Source organism: Mytilus trossulus, chromosome 12 (genome assembly GCF_036588685.1).
Source record: "Mytilus trossulus isolate FHL-02 chromosome 12, PNRI_Mtr1.1.1.hap1, whole genome shotgun sequence".
NCBI classification, from domain to species: Eukaryota; Metazoa; Mollusca; class Bivalvia; order Mytilida; family Mytilidae; genus Mytilus; species Mytilus trossulus.
Window position 1 is genome coordinate 43,974,862 of NC_086384.1, and position 22,127 is coordinate 43,996,988.

At 31.9% G+C, this 22,127-nt stretch overlaps 1 protein-coding gene and 1 long non-coding RNA gene across 2 annotated transcripts; one reads left to right on the top strand and one right to left on the bottom strand.

Moving 5' to 3' along the window:
* Positions 1–9,087: 9,087 nt before the first annotated feature.
* On the bottom strand, positions 9,088–11,109 carry LOC134692481 (uncharacterized). The gene has a single exon (XM_063552934.1). It carries the CDS (start codon positions 11,107–11,109, stop codon positions 9,088–9,090), a length of 2,022 nt encoding a protein of 673 aa, XP_063409004.1.
* A 6,147-nt stretch (positions 11,110–17,256) lies between these two features.
* On the top strand, positions 17,257–19,147 carry LOC134693657 (uncharacterized). Its single transcript, XR_010102429.1, has 3 exons — positions 17,257–17,428; positions 18,716–18,759; positions 19,107–19,147. It is a non-coding gene; the product is annotated as an uncharacterized LOC134693657 (long non-coding RNA).
* The last annotated feature ends 2,980 nt before the right edge of the window (positions 19,148–22,127 follow it).

A 22,127-nucleotide genomic window follows, 5' to 3' on the forward strand; every position in this document is an offset into this window, starting at 1 on the left:
AGATATAAACATACAAACCACTTTAAACAAATTCAAACAAATAAAGATTCATACAAGTTTTCATTTTATCCACATACAATAGTACAATGGAACCTACTTCCTACATCAGCAATCCTTTGTACAACAGTCGACGGCTTCAGAGAGCAGATTTCTATATCTGCTCTTTCACAAATATTCTAAAAATGCATAACATGTACATAGTTTTAACAAGAAATATACATAGGATAACAATCCAAAAAAAAAAAAAATTTAAATCACTGTTATATTTTTTAATTTAATTATTTTTTCTAAGCACCAATGCAATGTAACGTAATATTACTGCAAATTTATTTCTTTTTTAATTGTAAATAAGCCACGCATGCAACGGCACGTAATAGTCAAAGTTGTGACTGAGTGCGGAAATATGAAGATAGATAGATAGACCATATGTCTTAAGTATCGCATACAAAAGACACGCATAGTCCTGCATGATGACTGCAAAGCTAAACAAGATAATTAAAGATGCTTCAGATGGAAAAACCGGTCAAAATGATTGATTGATTGATTGTTGGTTGCTTTACGCCGCATTAGCACAAAAAGGCTATATCGCGGCGATCTGTCAAAATGATTTTGCTTCCACAAACAGTAACCAAGGCCTAGGTAAATTATTAACATATGTGATCCAATACAGTTTGGTTGTATTTTTCCATATGTACCGACAAAGAACCTTTCTGACTAGTGTAAGTCCTACAAAAGTAGAAGTATCTATTGTTTTTGAATCAGCAAATTTAGAAAAAGTATAGACAATAACTGGTGAGTGTCTTTAAATATCAGCTATGAAACAGAAAAAATAGTTCACTCAAGCTCGCATTACAATTGAGTTAAGCCTCGTATAAATACAGATGACATTTTTTAAAGGAACTCAATAGTTATTGTCGTTATCTTGTTATTGATTTTGTACATTGTTTTGTTGTTTATTTTGAAAAGAAACAGTCGTATTTATTGCATTTTTTTTCCGATTTAAAATATAGTAGTTTATGTTTTTCACCTTTGAGGCATAGTTATATTTATAAATACAGATGATATGTTAAAGAACTCAATAGCGATTGATTTTGCACATAGTTTTTGTTTTTAATGACAGAAAAAGTCAAATATATTGCATTTATTTTCGTTGAAAATATAGTAGTTATAGTAGTTGATAGTACACTCCTAGTCAATTAAGATTGGATGCGAGTGCACCTGCAAGAGCGGTGTTCAAACTCACAACCTCAGTGTTGACTGGCTAGTGATTACAGTAGTAACGACTAAGACCACTCGGCCACCGAGGCCCCTGACCTTTTATGTTTATAGAGTCGTATAAAACAAGTTTCACTCTTTTAAATATATGGATTCTGATTTTTGTTCGCCTTTGTTTTTTACTATTTTATAAATATTTACATTTTTATTTTGTATGGCTCCAAACTTTTTTCAAAAATATTTTGAAGAACTTAACAACGAGTGTAATAAAGTTCATCAGCACAACCTTTTCTACTTTTAAGCATTACATTGTTCATATAATAGACGGTGACTATCGACATCAACTTAGTAAAAGGCTTCTGATATCAGACAGGCTATAACAGAATGTCGCGGAATTAAATGTGTCTGTGAGTGTTCAACACTTCCCTTTACTTGGGGGCAGTATGAAATTATATGAAGTTCAGAGTTACAAGATAATAAATGTCTAAAGTTGCCATAAAGTCATGTTAGAAAGTTAAACAGAACTGTTTTTGTCAAAGTTTAATTCTATGACGTTGATTTTTACATCCAAAAAAGGTCAAGATAAGGGATTTTGGTGAAATATGACAAAATCAGCTAGATCTCGGCCAAATAAAGGACCATGAAACATAGAGCGCACGCGTCGACAAGCTTAAGATTCAAATAAGAAATTCGAAATGTCTTAACAAACATTATTTTAAAAGATCTTTGTTGTCGACGTATGCGCTCTATTTTTCCTGTCCAGTGATCTATGGAAATTCACCCATTTTCATTGATTTTTTGTGAAAAATCGATATGAGTACAACTTGTGACGTCATAATGAAACGCAGAAACGTAAAATTTTCAACAAAATGGTTTATCCTAGCTAGTCAATGTGTTGGCTATAATTTAGCGTGATATTAGTCGATAAATCCGAATTTTAAATTTACGCAAAAAACGGGGCCAGTTTATGACCTTATCGAACATACTCCTTTACTGTGTGACTCATTCTGAAATATTTTGTTTTGAATATTTTTCACAGCTTTCGAATATCAAACAAACATTTTTGGTAGTATTGCACTGTTTGTAGAAGGTATATAATATGGAAGATCATTTTACCTAAAACTATAGTATTTCATAGTATTTATATTTTATGTAAGATCTTGCCTAAAATTCTATGTGCTGATTTGGATGTGCAGATTTTCGAATCAGGAAATGGCCTTCAAATAGACCCTTATAACGTGCACACATTTTTGAAGGTGTTATTTTAGATATATTTCAAAACAATGTACTGTGGATTCATTATTATTCGCTGTATACCAAATTTCGTGGGTTTCGTGGGTGCAGGTGAACCACGAATTAAAATGTTCAACGAATATCATATTTACAATAGGCGTTGTATACGGAGATTGGCTTAACCACGAAATCAAGTATCCACGAATATGCAAGTTTTCAGCAATCCACGAAAATTGATACCCACGAAAATAAATGAATCCAAAGTAACCGAATCGTCTAATTTTCGTAAATGCTTTATAGACATAAAAAGATGTGGTTTGAGTGCCACAGACACAACTCCCCATGAATGTAAAAGTAGACCGATATAAGTAAAAAGTACAGCCTTAAACACGGAGCCTTGGCTCATATCAAACAGGAATCTATAAAAGGCCATGGATCGAACCATTACTCCCAAGCGCTCGAGGCGAATTTCAAAAATGTGCTACAATTAGGTTACAATATTCTTTTTTTTCGTTCAGTTTTACAATTTTTTGGATTTTTTTATCTTCAATGCTCTTCAACTGTGTACTTGCTTGGCTTTATAAATATTTTGATATGAGCGTCACTGATGAGTCTTTTGTAGACGAAACGCGCGTCTGGCGTACTAAATTATAATCCTGGTACCTCCGAATACTAATTACAACGGCATATTTTCGGCGTCAAATAAAAGTTATAAAAATAATATCACTGTTTATTGCAAACAAAATCGTATCAGCGCTGAAATGATTGATGCTGTATCAGAATAACAAAACATATTATTCAAAAGGATACAAACTTCCCAAGGACTTGTCTTATATCTATACGGTTTCGGTTTGACAGATTTGAAGTCATATCATTCGATAATCTTTTAATAGGTGTCCAGTTTTACCATTTACAATATCGAAAACCTCTAATTTAAGTTTCTATTTTATTTCGTCGTTCGATAGTAAACAGAAAATGGTTGTGATGTTCGATTTAATGATCCGTTCAAACCCCCTTGTGTTTTTTTAAATAAAGTATCAGAAAAGACATTTTCAAGTTTATCTCTATGTTTTGTGTTTGAAAGTTTATCTGTTTCTTTCCTGTCATGTAATATTGTCATTTAAGTGTTATATTCAAAATTATCATAAAAGCGCAATGTTTGGCTAGCCACAAAACAAGGTTCAACCCACCATTTTTTGTTCTTAAAATATCTTGTACCAAGTCAGGAAAATGTCAGATGTTATGTTATATTTCGTTTCTGTGTGTGTTGCATTGTCTTCTCTTTTTTTTTCACATCAGTTTTTCAGTTGTTCCTTGTTTTCCTATTTTCCCCTCGGTTATAGTTTGTAACCCGTTTTGTTTTTCTTTCAATCGATTTATGACTTTCGAACAGTGGTACACTACTGTTGATTTTTTTTTCTTTTACGTTCATTTTTTTTTCATATTTTCTTATTTGCTAGTTATATGGTGTGTCGTGTCTACATGCCGTTTTGTGTTTCTTACCTTCTTTTTTTTTCTACTTTTTTTTTTTAACCATTTTATATTTGTTATATTTTTTTCCATCTGATGAGTTAAGCCTTTTCAACTAATTTTTATAGTTCGTTCTTATGTTGTACTGTTATACCACTGTTAAGGGGCGGGTTGGGATCCCGCTAACATGTTTAACACCGCCACATTATTTATGTTTGCGCCTGTCCCAAGTCAGGAGCCTTTGAATTCATTGGTTATCGTATGTTTATGTGTTACATATTTGTTTTTCGTTAATTTTTTAACTTGAATAAGGCCATCAGTTTTCTCGTTTGAATTGTTTTACATTGTCTTGTCGGGGCCTTTTATAGCTGACTACGCGGTATGGGCTTTGCTCATTGTTTAAGACCGTACGGTGACCTATACTATAGATGTTAATGTCTGTGTCATTTTGGTCTTTTGTGTTTAGTTGTCTCATTGGCAATTATACCAGATCTTCTTTTTTATATACAGTTGTTTGCTTTCATAGTGATTAAGATGATAACACAATGATAACGGCTGTTCCCAAATTTTGGACCTTTTTACCTATGAAGGTGATTGTTTTGCTCATAAATTGAGGTCAATTAAGTAGAATTATTCACAGCTGTCATACAAGTGGATGGATCAGCTAGCTTTAGTTTATTCAACACCATTTTCTACATAAAGAAACGCCTGTCCTAAATCAGGAATATAACAGTTGTCTTCCATTTGTTTGATGTTTATTGAACTTTTGACATTGTCATTTGTTAAGGAACTTTTCGTTTCGAATTTTTATAATAGTTTGGTATTTTATTTTTTAATGCATACTTACTGGAACAATGGTCACCAAGTCTCCGTCTGTGTATGTTTTCAGTTGCATCATTCGGTCTTGTACAATCAAACCACATAAATAAACTCATCATAGATACCAGGATTAAATTTTGTATTTACGCTAGACGCGAGTTTCTTCTTCAAAAAACTCATAAACAAAGTCAACAGTAGTATACCGCTATTCGAAATTCATAAATCGATTGAGAAAAAAACAAATCCGGGTTAACACAAAAACTAAGGGAAACGCATCAAATATAAGAGGAGAACTACGACACAACAGAAACACAACATTAAGATGTAACACACACAAAAAGGAACTATAATATAACAATGGCCATTATCCTGACTTGGTACAGGACGTTTTAAGAAAACTATAGTGGGTTGAACCTGATTTTATGGCAATGTTAAATGTAACATTGAAATGACAACATTACATGACAGGACTAAAATACAAAAAATGGGAGAACATATAGGACAGAGAAACACACGAAAAATATCTAACAAAAGGTACCAGGTTTAAGATTTAATACGTCAGACATGCGTTTCGTCCACACGTGACTAATCAGTGACGCTCAGATGAAAAAAGTTCGAAAGCCAAAACATGCACAAAGTTGAAGAGCACCGAGGACCAAAAGTTCCAAAAAGTTGTGACCAACACAGCTAGGTGTTCTGCCTGGGATAAGAACATCCTTATCATTTAGAATAATTCATAGTTATACAAACAGTAAATTTTATAAAATGACTATATAATAGATATACATGATAAAACCAAAGTGGTGACTAACTAAAGAATAAAAACGGATACATAACATAAAACAACCTATACCAGCACATAAAAATACACAGCCGAGTTAGCCAGAGCCATCAGTGACGCTCGAATCCAAAAAAGTTAAAAAGGCCAAATAAATACAAAGTTGAAGAGCATTGAGGACCAAAGCTCCAAAAGTTTTGCCAAATACAGCTAAGGTAATTTATTCCTGAGGAAGAAAGCCTTAGTATTTCAAAAATTCAAAAGTTTTGTAAACAGTTAATTTATAAATATGACCATATCAATGATAAATTATGTCAGCACAAAAGTGCTGACTACTGGGCAGGTAATACCCTCGGGGAATCATAACTCCACCAGCAGTGGCATCGACCCAGTGGTTGTAAATAAACTCATCACAGATAGTAGGATTGCATTTTGTATTTATAAGAATATACTGGTCCTGATAAGCAGGTCATATTTGCAGCTTGAAGTTATATTTAAATGCAGCATCAACATACAACAAATATCACCTTGTCTTTTTACAATTAAACAACAAACCTAATTAAATCTAGCTAGATCAAATTAAAAATTCAATACCCGACGATAAAAATCTCTCAAACTTATATCATCAAAAACTCAAATAAGAGTTAAAGACGGTTGCTTGTCACTGCTCACATATATTTCAGACATGTCTGTCTCTTGGTATTGAGTATCCAATATGCAAAATATATACATAAATCAAATTGGCGCAAACTAAATATTTGTATTTTACAACTAATTCTTAATTACATAATTAAGAGATATGTGCACGATGACAGTGTCCATTCGAATTTGTTTCTCTATTCCAAAACGTGCACATTGAAATCAACATCTGCATCTTTAATAAACACTTCTTACATAAAAAGTAAACACATGGAAAAACGCATATCGACATAACACCTGCATCTTTAATCAACACATTTTAAATAAAAAAAATATATAAATCAATTGAAAACTGCACATCAAAAATCAACACCTCCATCTTTTATTAACACTTCTAACATGAAAAAAAATATAAATAAATTACATAAAAACTTTGTAAGATTTAATTGGTTTGTTTTTTAGTCTGCAATTGGTTCACTGAGGTGAAAATCCAGATCAAATTAAAAATTCAATACCCGACGATAAAAATCTCTCAAACTAATATCATCCAATAAATCAAATAAGGGTTAAAGACGGTTGCTTGTTGCTGCTCACATATATTTTGGATATTGCTGTCTCTTGGTAGTGAGTATCCAAATACGAAGCATGCTTTGTTTTTTTCTGTTTTGTCTTCGATTTTTATACCTAAAAGTAGAGTTATTATATTTTTTGAAATTTCCAATCTGCAAAATATATACGTAAATCAGATTGGCTTAAATCAAACTATTTGTATTTAACAACTAATTCCTAATTTCATATTCAACAGATATGTGCATGATTGCAGTGTCCATTTGAATTTTTTTCTCTATTCCAGAACGTGCACCTTAAAATCAACATCTGCATCTTTAATCAACACTTCTTACATAAAAGGTAAACACATAAAAAAAAAAACGCATATCGACATAAACACCTGCATCTTTAAGCAACACTTCTTAAATAAAAAAAATATATATAAATCAATTGAGAAAACGCACATCGAAATCAACACCTCCATTTTCAATTAACACTTCTTACATAAGAAATATAAATATATTACATAAATTTTGTAAGAATTAACTGACTTGTTTTCTTGTATGCAATTGGTTCACTGACGTTTCATCGGTCTCAATTTCTCAGCAAGCATTTTTCAAATTCTCCAAACAAAACTTGTTTAAATGTACCAGAGAACAAATGTCTATGGATAACATCTAATTATACACATGGAAAAAAGTATTGCAACACCTTGATTTTTCAAAACTTGAAAAATCAGCCTCCTTTTTTTGATGATATATAATAAGATATTTGTATAATATTATTGAAACATAGTTTATGATATCATTGGCATTGAAACGAACAAAAAGTGTTTAAAAAAATGATTTATATAACCACAATTTTAATAACAAAATGAAGTGTTTTTTGTACAAAAAAATGCATTTTACAACTATGACTGTAGTCGAACTTTACAATGTCAGGCATTTCAAAATTAATCTTCAGATGACTGTTCACATCATGGTTGATCGTTATACGCCAAAGAATTAGTACTTTGTGCGCAACCTCCATTCAAACGGATAACTGCATCTTAACGTCTTCTGATTCATGCCAAAAATCGACTAATTTGTTGCTAAGGTAGCAGCAACCATTTCTGATGAAAGGCATTGTTTATTTTATGATGTGTTTGAACTGGGGTGTCCTTTCGCGCACTTCCCGCCCAATAGTGATCCATATATGCTCGATATTGTTCAAATCTGGGCTACAATCCGTCAAAGGAAGATGACCCGAATTCCATTGGAACAATGAATCTTCCTCCACGATGCTAATTTTCAATTTTAGCGAGTTCTGCACTACATTGGATACGGAAAACTGTGTATCTGTTCGTAAGCAAAGGTCTCCGAAATGGTCTTATAGCACGATAACCAGTAGCGATGAGTCGATCTCGAACAGTTCTTGTTAAAAGGCTCCTGTATGCCCACCACTCTCTTTTTGGGATTGTATTGTATGCAATGGGTTTCCTTCTGACCAACCTTTATTATGCTTGATTTTCCCTAGCAAATGGTATAGGGGGTCTTCTTTATCTCGGAAGGTCTTTAACATCGTTTAGTGCCATTTTTTATTCTCCAAACGACTTATAGTGGAATGGTGATGACCAACAATACGTGCAGTTGTTACAGCGACATCTTTGCTTCTCTCATGCCGACAATCTGTCATCTTGCTGTAGTTTAGAGTTGTCGAGGACCCATTACAAGGTGTCAATCACATAACTTTAAAAATTTGGTTACCTAAAGTGTTGAAAACAATGAGGATGAAAACATATGTTTTGCTGTTTACGGGTTCAGTAGCTGCATGTGCAGATAAAAACTTACCGAGTCGATATTTATTGATTAAACTCAGGTGATACTTCAATAATGTTAAAGTAGTTCTATTTTACCAAATTATATCACAAAAAAATAAAAAGTGTTTTTTTAATTTCAATTTCAATTTGGTGTTGCAATACTTTTTTCCAAGTGTATATAATGATTTTTAAATCTGATAATGTACTCTGAACCTACAAACGTTCTTTCTGATCTGACACCATTCAATGTCACGCTTAGTTGTTTTAAAGATATAACATGGTAGATCTAAAACATCTATATAACAAAGTAGTTCAGATATATATATAGATATTATCGAAAAAAGATATTAAAAGAAATTATGCATCGTTCATTAAATGGGAACAAAATGATATGCCGGTATCTTTGAATAATACATTTCAGTGTTGCCAACACACACATATAATTTCTGTTATAAAACCTGTTTCAGTAATCAAATTATAGGTATGATAAACATCTTGATATGTCAAAATCTGAACGAGTAATCATTGTTACGACGTAGACAAAAAAAAATCGAATTTAATAATTTCTTATCTGCTCATAGATTTGTTAAACAAACTGATCATCGTTTTTCAATAAAAATGTCCATAATCGGTATAAACTTGGTATAAGGTTCGGATCAAAATAAAAGGACTTGTATTTCTCCTTTAATTTTTCAGACTTGCTAAAATAAGATTTTTTTTGTTGGATTTCGCCAACCAGTTTAAAGGCTGTTCCTATACAGTTAAAATTTTCAGCAAGGGAATAATTATCAGGGTTAAAATGTTCATCTTTACTGGCTTTTATCATCTCATGTACTGCTGTTTTACTCTCTGAATCTTGTTTTAAATGATATAGACACAAGAAACGTAGAAACTGTGCATAAACAGGTGGAGTAATGTAGGCCTGAAATGTAGCCTGTACCCCAAGTTCTAAAGGGAAAACTTTAGATCCCAAATAAAATGATATCTCATCAATAGCATTACGTCTGTACAGATATCTGTCTTTGAACAAGTGGTGTTCTATTTCTGCCTTCTCAACCTCATGCATATTTATGCTGTTAAATAGGTTCTTACCCTGAAATAGTTTATTGGGTGAACAATTTACTGACGCATGGGATATAAGGCAAAGTGCTGCTTCATACTGACAGAAATAGTAAAAGTATGTAGCTAAATACAGCCAACCACAAACAGAATCTGCATTTGTTCCAAGGATAAAATACGGTAAATATTGTTTCTGTAATCTATAAATTCTTTTGTTTGTTTTGTATTCTGCGATATCCATAGTTTTCCCAACATGTTGACAAAATCTAGTAAAAACTGTGAATATTTCAAAGCTGTCAGACTTAATTTTTAAGAATCGCTGAAGTATAAGTCGTCCTCTGTCTTTTGTTTCATTCGAATGTAGACCTTCGAGACTTTGTAAAAGACTTATCATTCCTGCAAACCGAAGAATAGCCCTCGAATTTAGTGTATTCAATGTATTCATTCTGCATAAAAGTATTTCACTATTCGAAAATTTTGAAACAAAAGTTTTCCCGAAAAAATTTGACAGCGTCTTGCAATTTGTGAAACATATCAATCCCTTCAAACACAAATCATTAAGACAATTTATCAGCTCCAGTTGTTGATCTTTGTTGAATCTATGTGCAAACATGTTGTTCTCAATTATGAAATAATGAGGGAGAAATTCGTACTGGATACAATATATTAGGCGTTTTATACATTTAATAAAACAGGGCCACAAATTTTCTGGCCGCCAAATTGAAGGGACACATTCCTCAGAAACCCAAAACATTATGTTTTTCAAAAAATATGAACATAACAGCTCGTTTATACCTATTTTCGTGTTAATCATTTCCTTTAATACAAGTTTCATCAGAGCATAGCATAAAAGTTGCGTGTGTGAAAAGGAATATATTAGATGTTTCTCTGCTACAGAAAATGAAATTCTCCATTCTAAATGTTCATTTGGTGACTCTTTACAACCGACTGGTACCAATAGAATTCCATAACTAGATACATGTGACACCAAACTTGCCGGAGGCCAGAAGCGAGCCCTCCGTATCCACGGCTGGGCTTGTTGTATCCATTCCGGGCATCTAAAAGTAGGAAGAACGTCTAAAGTACGATTGTCTGAAACACTAGGACCATGTAATTCAGCATGTGTAAATTGTTTTGCAACTAACAAAAACCAAAATCTTACATCACCACTCTCGATACAATACTTTCCTTCATGCATAACGCACAATATTTTAATAATGGGAGAGTTTTGATGACTCTGTCCTTTCAGTTGTGTAAAGCCTGGATTACAGTCTTCTGTGTTCATACAAAACCTGTTTGGAATCGTCAGGTCGTCAGTTGGCTCTTCATTTACAATTACAGAAGGAAGTAGAAGCATTGCATCAAAATCACTACCCATTTCTAAACCTTCTGCCTTACTTCCACTACTTATAAATACAACATCATTTCTTTCCATAAAGCAATCTAATGAAGCGTAGTACTGTCGCCTTAACTTGACCACCTCCTCTGTGCCTATGCTTTCACACAAGCAGTGGTACAATGTTCTGGATACTTCTATGTCTGCTGTCATTGCTATAAAATAAGTAAAAAAACATTATTATGATTAGAGTCTCCCAAATACTTATAATAGACTTTAATCATACTAATTCCATCTCTGTGGAGTAGCTAAATGTAGTTGTACATTCTACTGTCAATGCATTGATTCAAAATTCTTGTTTAAGTAGGAAGTAATTTCTAAAATATGCACATCAATTAGATTTCATGGCAAATACCTATTTTGTTATTCCCTTGTTGACAAACTTCTAAGATTAAGGAAGTTCTCTACTCAGTTTTAAAAAAATCAAGCCTTTCATAACATTAGTATATACTGATAGGGGATTAATAAAGGAACCAAAAGATCAAAAATAAGTTAAAGGTCAATGAGCTTATTTTCGAGATATTTAAAACTATTGAAATTTTGGCATGAAAATGTTCTCTCTTGAATTTTCATAGCTTTATCATTGACAAATTCAAGTTCTCAAAAACTGTTCAAAAATAACAAAGAGTTTATAAGAATTTAACAGATGGCTCATAATTATACAGGTAAAAGATTTATAAAAGAAAAATGGGGGTTAATGGGCAAAAAGTTTAAATGCATTCAAATGGATAAAACCAGAGAAATTCCGAAAATCTGACAAAAATTCCAAAACATGACAAACGAACATCTTGAAGTGTTTAAACTATTGCATCTTGATTTCTTTATATTGTCTACCTGGAGTTTATTTGATTCCTTCTGTTGAACATTTTTGATTTTATACTTGTATTTACAAAAGGATAACTGAAATTAAAAGACAACTGTTTCCTCTAATTTATATTAACAATCTCATTCAAAGGAAAGTTAATTGTAGCGATAACAGGAGAAGACGGTTTTTATTTTTAATCACTATCACTTTCAACTGCGCGTATCTTTAAACATTAATATATTTAAATTATTGAAATTTCCACAATTTCAGCATTTTAGTTAAATTTTAGACGGTTTCCGTTTTAAATGAAAGTGGCCGCATTTGTGTTCATTCCTAATATTGAAATGTAAGTTGCATTTGATTATAATACATAACATATATAAAGGTTGAGTATGAACACGGATACGGTCACTTTCTTTTTTGACAAAAACAATCTGGAAAGTGACATTTTTTGGCATATTTGATAGATTTTTCATATTAAAGCTAGAATCGGAGCGTTTTCGATGAGTAAATCAGTTAAAATCTTTTACAGATAAAACTAGTTGAATCAACTGAAATAGACACTAAAGTGTTTGAAAAGTTTCCAAAATCTTTCGTCAGATGAACATGAAATTTGAGGCCAAAATCGGCCCTTACCGGACCTCCTCCTTTGTAGGAAATTAATCCTACATTGCAATGCAATAAAAACACTTGTTCATTAACATATTTTTGTGGTGTTTCTAAGCACTATTATCTTTTTATATTGTGTTATTTTAAACCTCAATATATCGCTCGGGCAAAAATAATCACGAATATAATGCCTAACCATGTTAAAACTACAATAACGTATAGCTTGCATCAATTATTTCTTAATTTTTAATAAAGTACTGCACAGGATAAAACATTATTCATGCAAAGTATTTCTTTATTTAAAACAAAGATAAATTCTTCACAATTTTTAGAAAAGTGCAAATTTAAGAAAGGCTAATAGGGGGGAGGTCAATGTTGGTATAACACCTATACATATATCAGTTTATATACCCTGGAAAGCAAGAACCGCAAACAAAACACTTATACGTCGATTAAAACAAGAATTTATATAAACATTAATCGCTTTTTTGATTTTATTTCCTGATTATAGATTATTTATTAATAAATGTATAAGACACTTTCTTTCAATTGACTAAAAAGCAATCGAGAAATAATCAGAAATCAGAAATGTAGTTGCAGAAATGCCCAAGTTAAAAGAAGTTTTCAGTATTATTCACACAGATACTTTATAATACCATCAATGTTGTATTGGAGGTGATGGCATTATTTATTTATAATGAAAAACTATTTGTAAATAGAAAAAAACTTCAAAATAAGTTGAGCCCTGACTATCAAAGATCTTCTGTCTACAAGAAAACTCCTAAACTAAATGATTAAGATATGTCAACAAACAACCATCGACGATGTTCCGGATTTTCAACCAGTACAATAAGTATATATTGTGATCAGAATATTTGAATTATTTTTACATATGTCTTTCGCTTCTTACTAATTAAGTCATTTACTTTGAATTTTGAAGACAGGAAATCAGTGTTTAATATAGTTGTACTCACCATTTTGCTGAAAATCGTATAATTAAGCTATAACAAATATAAAGTCATTTCAGAAAAGAAAATAATAGATGAATGGGTCAGTATTTCCTTTATACCGCTTCGTTGAATATTTATTCAACACAATCAGTCAATCGGACTTGACTTGCATAACATTTACCTGATTATGGTTGATTTATGTCTTTAAATTCTTTTGTTTCGTGCAGCTGATTTTATAACATGTACAAATTAACTAGGTAGGTGACAATATGAAGGTAAACAGATTACAAAATATTTGAATACTGCAAACTGTGATATGTCATATAATACAATTAACGGTACCAATTTTCTTGCACCAGATGCGCATTTCGACAATACATGTCTCTTCAGTGATGCTCGTGGCCAAAATATTTGAAATCCAAAGCTTATATAAAAGATGAAGAGCTATAATCCAAAAGGTCCAAAAAGTATAGCCAAATCCGTGAAAGGAATCAGAGCTTTGCATGAGGGAGATACATTCCTTAATTTATAATAATTTCTATCATTTTGTAACAGCAAAATTTTGATAACACAAAAAATCCGTATTTTCAAATAAGCTTCTTCCTCTTGTGTGTGTCATACACTTATGAAATTATTACCCTTAAAAACGGGAATTTGCCTTTAAAACTTAAAGTCAATACGTAATAGATTGTCAATTTTGTGAATGTAAGATACATAAACATTGTTAAGTGTAAATGTATTACATTTTAAAATCTGAAAACCCTTTCCAAATTATTATAAAAGCTGGACGATAAAAAACAATGATCAATACTAAAATTTAAGAAACTGATAATGAATGAGAATATCATAGGATTGAAAATTATAATGAAGAACACGACGAATAGTGCATGCGAAGTTGTATCTGCTCACTTTTGAGGATAACGTAAGATCGTATTTGTCCTATTTTTTAGTTATTGTATAGTTCTACTGTTTATTTTCTTGTTTTGTTTGCTGACATGAAGTTGTTAGTATCTCTTGTACTGGATTTTAGATTTTTCATTGGTATTTTCTGCCTCTTTTTATGATTGTTTATCGATCATCCAGCTGTCTTTATCACTCATGTCATTTCTAATATAATTACAAATCACGGATTTTTAAAAGTCATATACGTTGACCCGGTTATATTACCGACGTCATTATGTATGAACCGACGTTAATAAGTTTGACCTGAACTTAACCAGACATCTTCCTGTTTGTTGGGGAAACAAATAAAATACTTGTTTCCATCATGTTAATACACAAATACAACCCGATAAATCGATTATCTGGTTATCTGCAGATTGATATTTTAAAATAAAAGCTGCCCGACACAATATAAATCCTTTTCGAACTCGGTCACCTAGCTCACTTGAAAAAAAGCTTCATATCGTGACTCGCAGCTGATTGTTTACGATATCAGTATGCAGACAAATTCTTGATCAGTATCAAAATCTTGTGAAAGTAAATAACTAAAATAACAACTCCAAGGAAAATTCAAAAAAAGGAAAATTATAAAAAAAGGGATAAAATCAAACTTTATCAACCAACGGAACGTGTGAAAAAGAATATCAGGTCATAGCAGAAATCTGTACTAGTTCATTGAAAATGGACGTCAAACTTAACTCCGAAACATACCCAAGAACTAATTGTTTTTAAAATACAAGACTTACAAAGGCCAGAGGCTCCTCACAAACAAAAGTTTCAAAAAAGTATCGGGGTAAAACATATGTTTTGAGATCTCAACCCTCCCTTATACCTCTGACTAAACAGAGAATAAACAATCATACGGCAATATTTACAGTAAAACTCAGCTCTTTCGATAGAATCATTAATGTCAAGTTCACTGAAATATATGACATACAAGCACACTTCAGAAAAGTTGGTTTTTGCTTGACAGAACATTATCAATGTATTTAAAGTTCAGATGATTTTGTATACTGTGTGTTCATAATCATTCGTTTGATACCAATTTCTGATAAAATTACATATCACGGCATTTTGAAGTCATATACGTTTACCCGGCTTTATTACCGACGTCAATATTTATGTACCGACGTTTATAAGTTTGACCTGACCTTTACAATACATGTTCCTGTTTGCTGGTTAAACAAATAAAACACTTGTTTGCATTATGTTAATACATCAATACCACCCGATAAATCGATGATCGTGTTGTCTGCATATTGATATCTTAAAATATATCCTTTTCGAACTCAGTCGCCAAACTCACTTGCCAAAAAGCTTCATATTGTGACTCGCAGCTGATTTTTTACGATATGCAGACAAATCCTAAATCAGTATCAAAATCTTTTGAAAGAGAATAAATAAAATAATAATTTCGAACTCCAAGGAAAATTCAAAAAAGGGAAAATTATTAAACAGGAGAAAAATCAAACTTTATCAACGAGTGAAAAAGAATGTCAGGTCAAAGCAGAAATATGAACTAGTTCATTGACGTCGTAACTACTATCTCCTTCCCTTTCATGAATGTTACCTACCAAATTAGACTATTTACCGGATTTGTTATTACATAAGCAACACAACGGGTGCCACATGTGGAGCAGGATCTGTTTACCCTTCCGGAGCACTTGCGATCACCCCTAGTTTTTTGTGGGGTTCGTGTTGCTTATTCTTTAGTTTTCTATGTTGTGTCATGTGTTCTATTATTTGTCTGGTTTTTGTTTAATTTTAGCAATGGTGTTATCAGTTTATTTTCGATTTATAATTTTGACTGTCCCTCTGGTATCATATCCCACTTTTAAAAATGGACGTCACACTAGACTCCGAAAATACAAAAGAACTAAAAAATAAATAAAAAGTCTCGGACTTAAACATATTTTGTGATATCTCAATTCTCCCTTATACATCTGATCAAACAAAGATAAACAATCATACCGCAATAAGTAAAACTCAGATCTTTTTGTTGTAAAACCCTCAATGACAAGTTTACTGAAATATATGACATGCAAGCACACATCTAAAATGTTGGTTATTGTTTGACAGAACATTATCAATGTATTGAAAGCGACATTAAACAATCCTCAACATACTTGTTTTTTTTTTTAATTTGAAAGGAATTTTATGTATAATGTCATTTAAAAAAAGACTTACAGAAAGGGTTTACAAGTAAACCATTGAGAAACCAACCGCTTTGAATAGTACGTCATGCAATATGCATGTTTTGATACAGCATATTGATACTATGGGATTCTGTCTGTTCTTTGTTTAAATTATATATATTTTATAATAATTTTATACTTGTCTTTTGAAATTATGTGTCTTAACAATTTTTTATTCAGGTTATACTGCTGAAGTGTACAGATTTTTGTTTTGTGTTTCTTAAATCTTATGATTTGTCTAGATACCAAATGTGTGGTGCACGCAAAAGTTGAAATATGTGTTGGGTGTTGGCGGTTAGTTCGATCTGTTCTACTTTCCATTTTGTTGTTGTATTTTCTATTATCTTTTTTCATGCATTAAAGGTAAAATTAATATAAAACAAATTGCTAATTCAAATACCCTTTACGAAAGGTGAAACAAATGTTCTTTATCTATAAGTAAAGTTTCAAAAATGTATCAGCATTGATTAAATAGAAAAACAACATAGCTAATGTACTAATACAAAAATGATCAATTAGATTCAGATCCAGATCCAGAAATTACTTATGACTGTCTGTCTTCTTGGCTGCTTATCTTTTTCTTATATCACAATATTGGTCAACTCTACTTGTATGACATTTACAGTATATCGGTTAAACATCTCTTTGTTTTTACATAATCACTGTTAACAGTTTGAAAACTATTTTTGCATTGTTGTTAATGTGATGTGAAGTGTTATGTTTCTTTTTTTTTTAAATAATCACTGCATGGTAACATTAACACATTAGTGAGAGCATGACGATTGGATAATTCGGCAATATCATATGTGAACTTTTATGGTAGGCGGAATCCCAAATCAAAATGGCAAATGACGTCTAAAACCAGCTATTTAAAAAATGTGCAAATTCAAGAAGAAATCTTTTCCGATCGAGAATTCAGGAAACAACAAACTTTAAACATCTTTGCAGAAGTCGTTTGGTCAACCTTAACGGTAAGATAGGCATAATTGATAAGATAGAACAAATGTATTGTAATTGTTTTATATCTGACTGTTTCAAATTGTTTTAAAGCATCCTATCAAAGTGACAGTAATAAAACAAACCTTCTTTTTGAGTTACTAGTATTCCATTTTTCCAAGTTTTAATAAGCTTCCATTGACTATTATTACGTGAGAAATATTCTACCAGCAGGAAATTCATATTGTCTTGTATAGACGGTCAGTGACCAGGATTGTTCTTGATACTTGTACAATTCTGTATGCGCAATTAAACTTTTGCTTCATACGTTCACTAGTGTTGTTAAAATAAAGCAAAATGTTTACGTTCACTGCTTCAGATTCATTATCGTTTTACCGTAATATTTTTTTTAAGAGTTGCAGAAAGGTGATGGGGAATATGTCAGAGAAACAACAAAACGACCAAAGAGCAGATAACAGCCGAAGGCCACAAACGGGTCTTCAATGCGTTAAGAAAATTACGCTACAGAAGTAGTCTTCAGCTGTCCCCGAAATAAATGGTGTACTATTTCAGTGACATTTAGTCATACTAAACTTCAAAATTATAAATGAGCTAAAATCTAAAACAAAAACTCGATTTACAAACAACCATGCATTGATTCAAAACATTTATTTCATGTGTACCTAGATCGACTTGCATTCTTCCTTGGCCTTTGTTTGTCTTGTATTTTTTTAATTTTAGTTTCTTTATCACTGAACTAGTATATTTTTGTTGAGGGGCCAGCTGAAGGACGCCTCCGGGTGCGGGAATTTCTCGCTACATTGAAGACATGTTGGTGACCTTTTGCAGTTGTTTTTTATATGGTCGGGTTGTTGTCTCTTTGACACATTCCCCATTTCCATTCTCAATTTTATTCCTGTTTCGAAGGCACGTACAAATACACTTTGCACATTTTAAATGATATTATCAAACGAGATATATATAGTATGATATCCAAATGACTAATATTTCCAGCATATTATAGATTTTTCATTATTTTTCGTTTCTTCTGTGCAATATTGATATTGTTATTCCTTTTATAACCTAGCAAAAGAGGGGCGAAAGATACCAAAGGGTCATTCAAACTCATACATGTAGATCGAAAATAAACTAACAACACTATGGCTAAAAAAGAAAAAGACAAACAGACAAAAATTAGTACACAAGACACAACATAGAAAACTAAAGATTTACCAACACGAACCCAAGAAAAAACTAGGAGTCTTCTCAGATGATCTAAAACAATATATATCTTTACGATATTTTCTTACTTCTTTTTGCAGCACAATGCAACAAATAGACGAAGCAGCCAATGCAACCATAAAAGGTAATATCATTTACATATCAAGTACATGTCATTTGATTGCAAATAAGACAACTATTCGTCAAAGTTCAAATGAAGTGGATAAAAGTAACAAAAAAGTTTTAAACAATGAAAAACCAAACATTACGTTAAGTCGTGTCCCAAATGAGAAAACTAAGTATCCTTTGTTAAACTAATTATACTTAACTTATATTTATTCAAATATGACAATAGGATGCATAAATTGAATTTTCAGCTTTCTAAGTATTAAGGCATTATCGGTTTTGACACCACGATCAAGAGTTATCATAGCTAGTAAGTTACAAAATATATGTCGGTATGACCTTTTTTCATCTTATTTTTTATTTCAGCTATATTTGATCGAGTTAACATAACTATTAATTCAACACAGACTGATGAAGTTTTTGACGTTTTTGCCTTTTATGAAAACAACCCTAGAATTATTAGTGTTTTCATTGGATGTATGTTCTTAACTGGTTTTTGTGTATTCCTGTGGTGTTTCTTTCGAACAAATTCAACAGACAGATTTGCTTTTAGTTTTACAATGTCAGTAAGTATGATTGCTTTATTAAATTGCAGGCTTGTCTTTTAAGACATTAATCATTTGTGGTGTGCATAGGGGTGAAGTGGGGTGGGGGGAAGTAGGTAAATAAATAAATGATTCCAATTTCTAGTTCTAGAAAATAATTATTGTCACTGTATAATATTGACAAAACAGTTTGTTTAACTTAACTTTCATTTTTTTTAAACATGCTCAGAAAACTCCCGCTCTCTCCAATTATATTGATTTATGCCTTCACAGAACGAACTGAATTGATTATTGATTGATTTAACATTGATTTACCAAGACGTGTAAAATATCTAAAAATCGTTTTTTTCCAAACACCCACAGATATATAAGGAATTTCCAGTTAAATGAACAAATATTCTAATAAGAACAAGGTGAAAACAAATCCGGGTCACGGACTAAAACCGAGGAAAACACATCAAATATAAGAGAAAAAACAACGAAACAACAGAAAGATTAAAGTGAAACAAAAAACCAAACGACAATGCAACACACACGACAACGAACTATAACATTGCAATTAAAATTTTCCTGACTTGGTTCAGGACATTTTAAGAAACAAAAGGTGGATTGAAACTAGTTGTGTGCCGCTTTCATGGCAAATTGAAAACAAAACCACTAAAATGAAAACATCTCATGACAGGATTACAATACAAATAAATGAAAAAGCATTCTGAATATATAGAAATGAAAACTTGATTTAAAACAAAAGTTATGATTACTATTATTTATTTATTACACAGGTTTCGAACAATAATTCAACGTCGATACAGCCCAACCATAAAGATGGACAACTTGCTAAAGAAAGTGCCTTTAATTTATTAAATGAAACAATTACGGAATGCTATGAAATAGAATAATGCCAAAAAACTATTACCATCGAATATTAGTCATTTAATAATACATTTGTCGTTATCCATTGTGGTTTTGTCTGTAATTGATTGTATAAAGATATCATACCAAATATAAAAAATAAGATATGGTATGATTGCCAAAGTATTCTCCTTTGAATTGTTTTACATTGTCTATCGGGGCCTTTTATAGCTGACTATGCGGTCATACTGATATCGTAAAAAATCAGCATCGAGTCACAATATGAAGCTTTTTGTAAAGTGAGGTAGGCGACCGAGTTTGAAAAGGATTTATACTGTGTACATCAGCTTATATTTTAAGACATCAATATGCAGACAACAAGATAATCGATTTATCGGGTTGTATATTCGTATTTACATGATAGAAACAAGTGTTTAATTTGTTTCACAAGCAAACAGGAATATGTTTGGTCAAGTTTGGGTCAAACTTATAAACGTCGGTAATGTTGCATCGCCACCGCAGGCGTGTATCTCCAGTCAGCGCATTGACTGCTTATAGGACGAGAACATATCAAGGTGTAAATATATACTTTTAAAAAGGGGTTCGATCTGCTCACATGTAACTCTAACTGTGTATGCCTCACAGAGACATAAAACTGATAAAAGTTCACATCCTGTTTATTTCAGTAGTAAGGCACAACATGAATTTATGCATTTTGACAATGGTAAATAATTATTCTGTAAACTTATATGATATCTATAAATATATACATAAGGAATCCCAAGACGATACATAAAATTTAAAAAATCAATATCATACGTTACTTGTTATATTTTCGATGGGGTGCATAAACACCTGAGGTTCAATTGCACCTAAGTTTTAGGTTATGGTATATAAATGAGGTGCGGTTGCACCAAGGTTCAATTAAGGTATATAAATGAGGTGTAATTACACCAAGGTTAAGTTACACCCAAAGTTCCTGTGCACCCAAGGTTCAGGTGACAGTATATACAAAAACGAGGTGATGTTGCAGCAAGGTTTACAATTAAGTAATAAATGGTCATCTCTAATCATATGCATTGCCGAGGCAATGTATATAAATGTTGCCCTGTACGGTGCAGATACACCGAAAAAAATAGATGTGATGCGCCAAATTAAAACTCGGAGCACCGTTACATTTGAATACCGCTAAAAACAGATTAACTGAGGTAAACGAATCAGTTCAATGGTAAAATCATTTAACTATTAAATGTAATATATCTTCATAACTTTTCTCTAAAAGATACATAATTCACGAAACTATTAAATAATTATTGGTGCACCCGGTGCAACGCAGCTTAACTCCCGGTGCCAACAGTATAAAAGAATGGTTTCCTTAATAAAAACACACAAATAAAGATACATAAAAAGGCATAATTATATTAAACTATCACGCAAACGTACCATTGCTACATCTGAAGAAATATTCTGCTGCGACGTCATAAAGAAATAATCTAGTTAAACTGCGACTAAAATTGACGTGTCTCAAAAAGTGAAGTGAGAAGAATGAGTACGCTGACGTCGCTTTATATATAGAATAATATTGACCAATCAAATAAATCGGTTTGCGATCTCCGGGCAAACGTGCTCATTTCCGCAAAGATGCCGGTTCTACGTATCCTCTGGGCACTTATGCACAACATTACAAATAATTCAGACTTCACAAAGGATTCACACCTAACTAGATGAATAAATAAATGTATTACAAAGTAAGTAATGCAGGATAAAAGTCGTGACATAATGTAATGTAAGTGAAATTCCATACTGAAGTGGTTCGTGTCCCGACAAAAATGGACATTCTGAACTGCAAGTAAAAAGTGAAAGTAGACTCAAACTACAGTATAAGAGCTAACACATACAAGAATAAGTCCTTAAACAATTTGGAAGTACACACTACTTTGATTTCTACAACATCAAGTCATAATTATTACATATGAGCGTAAATTACTAA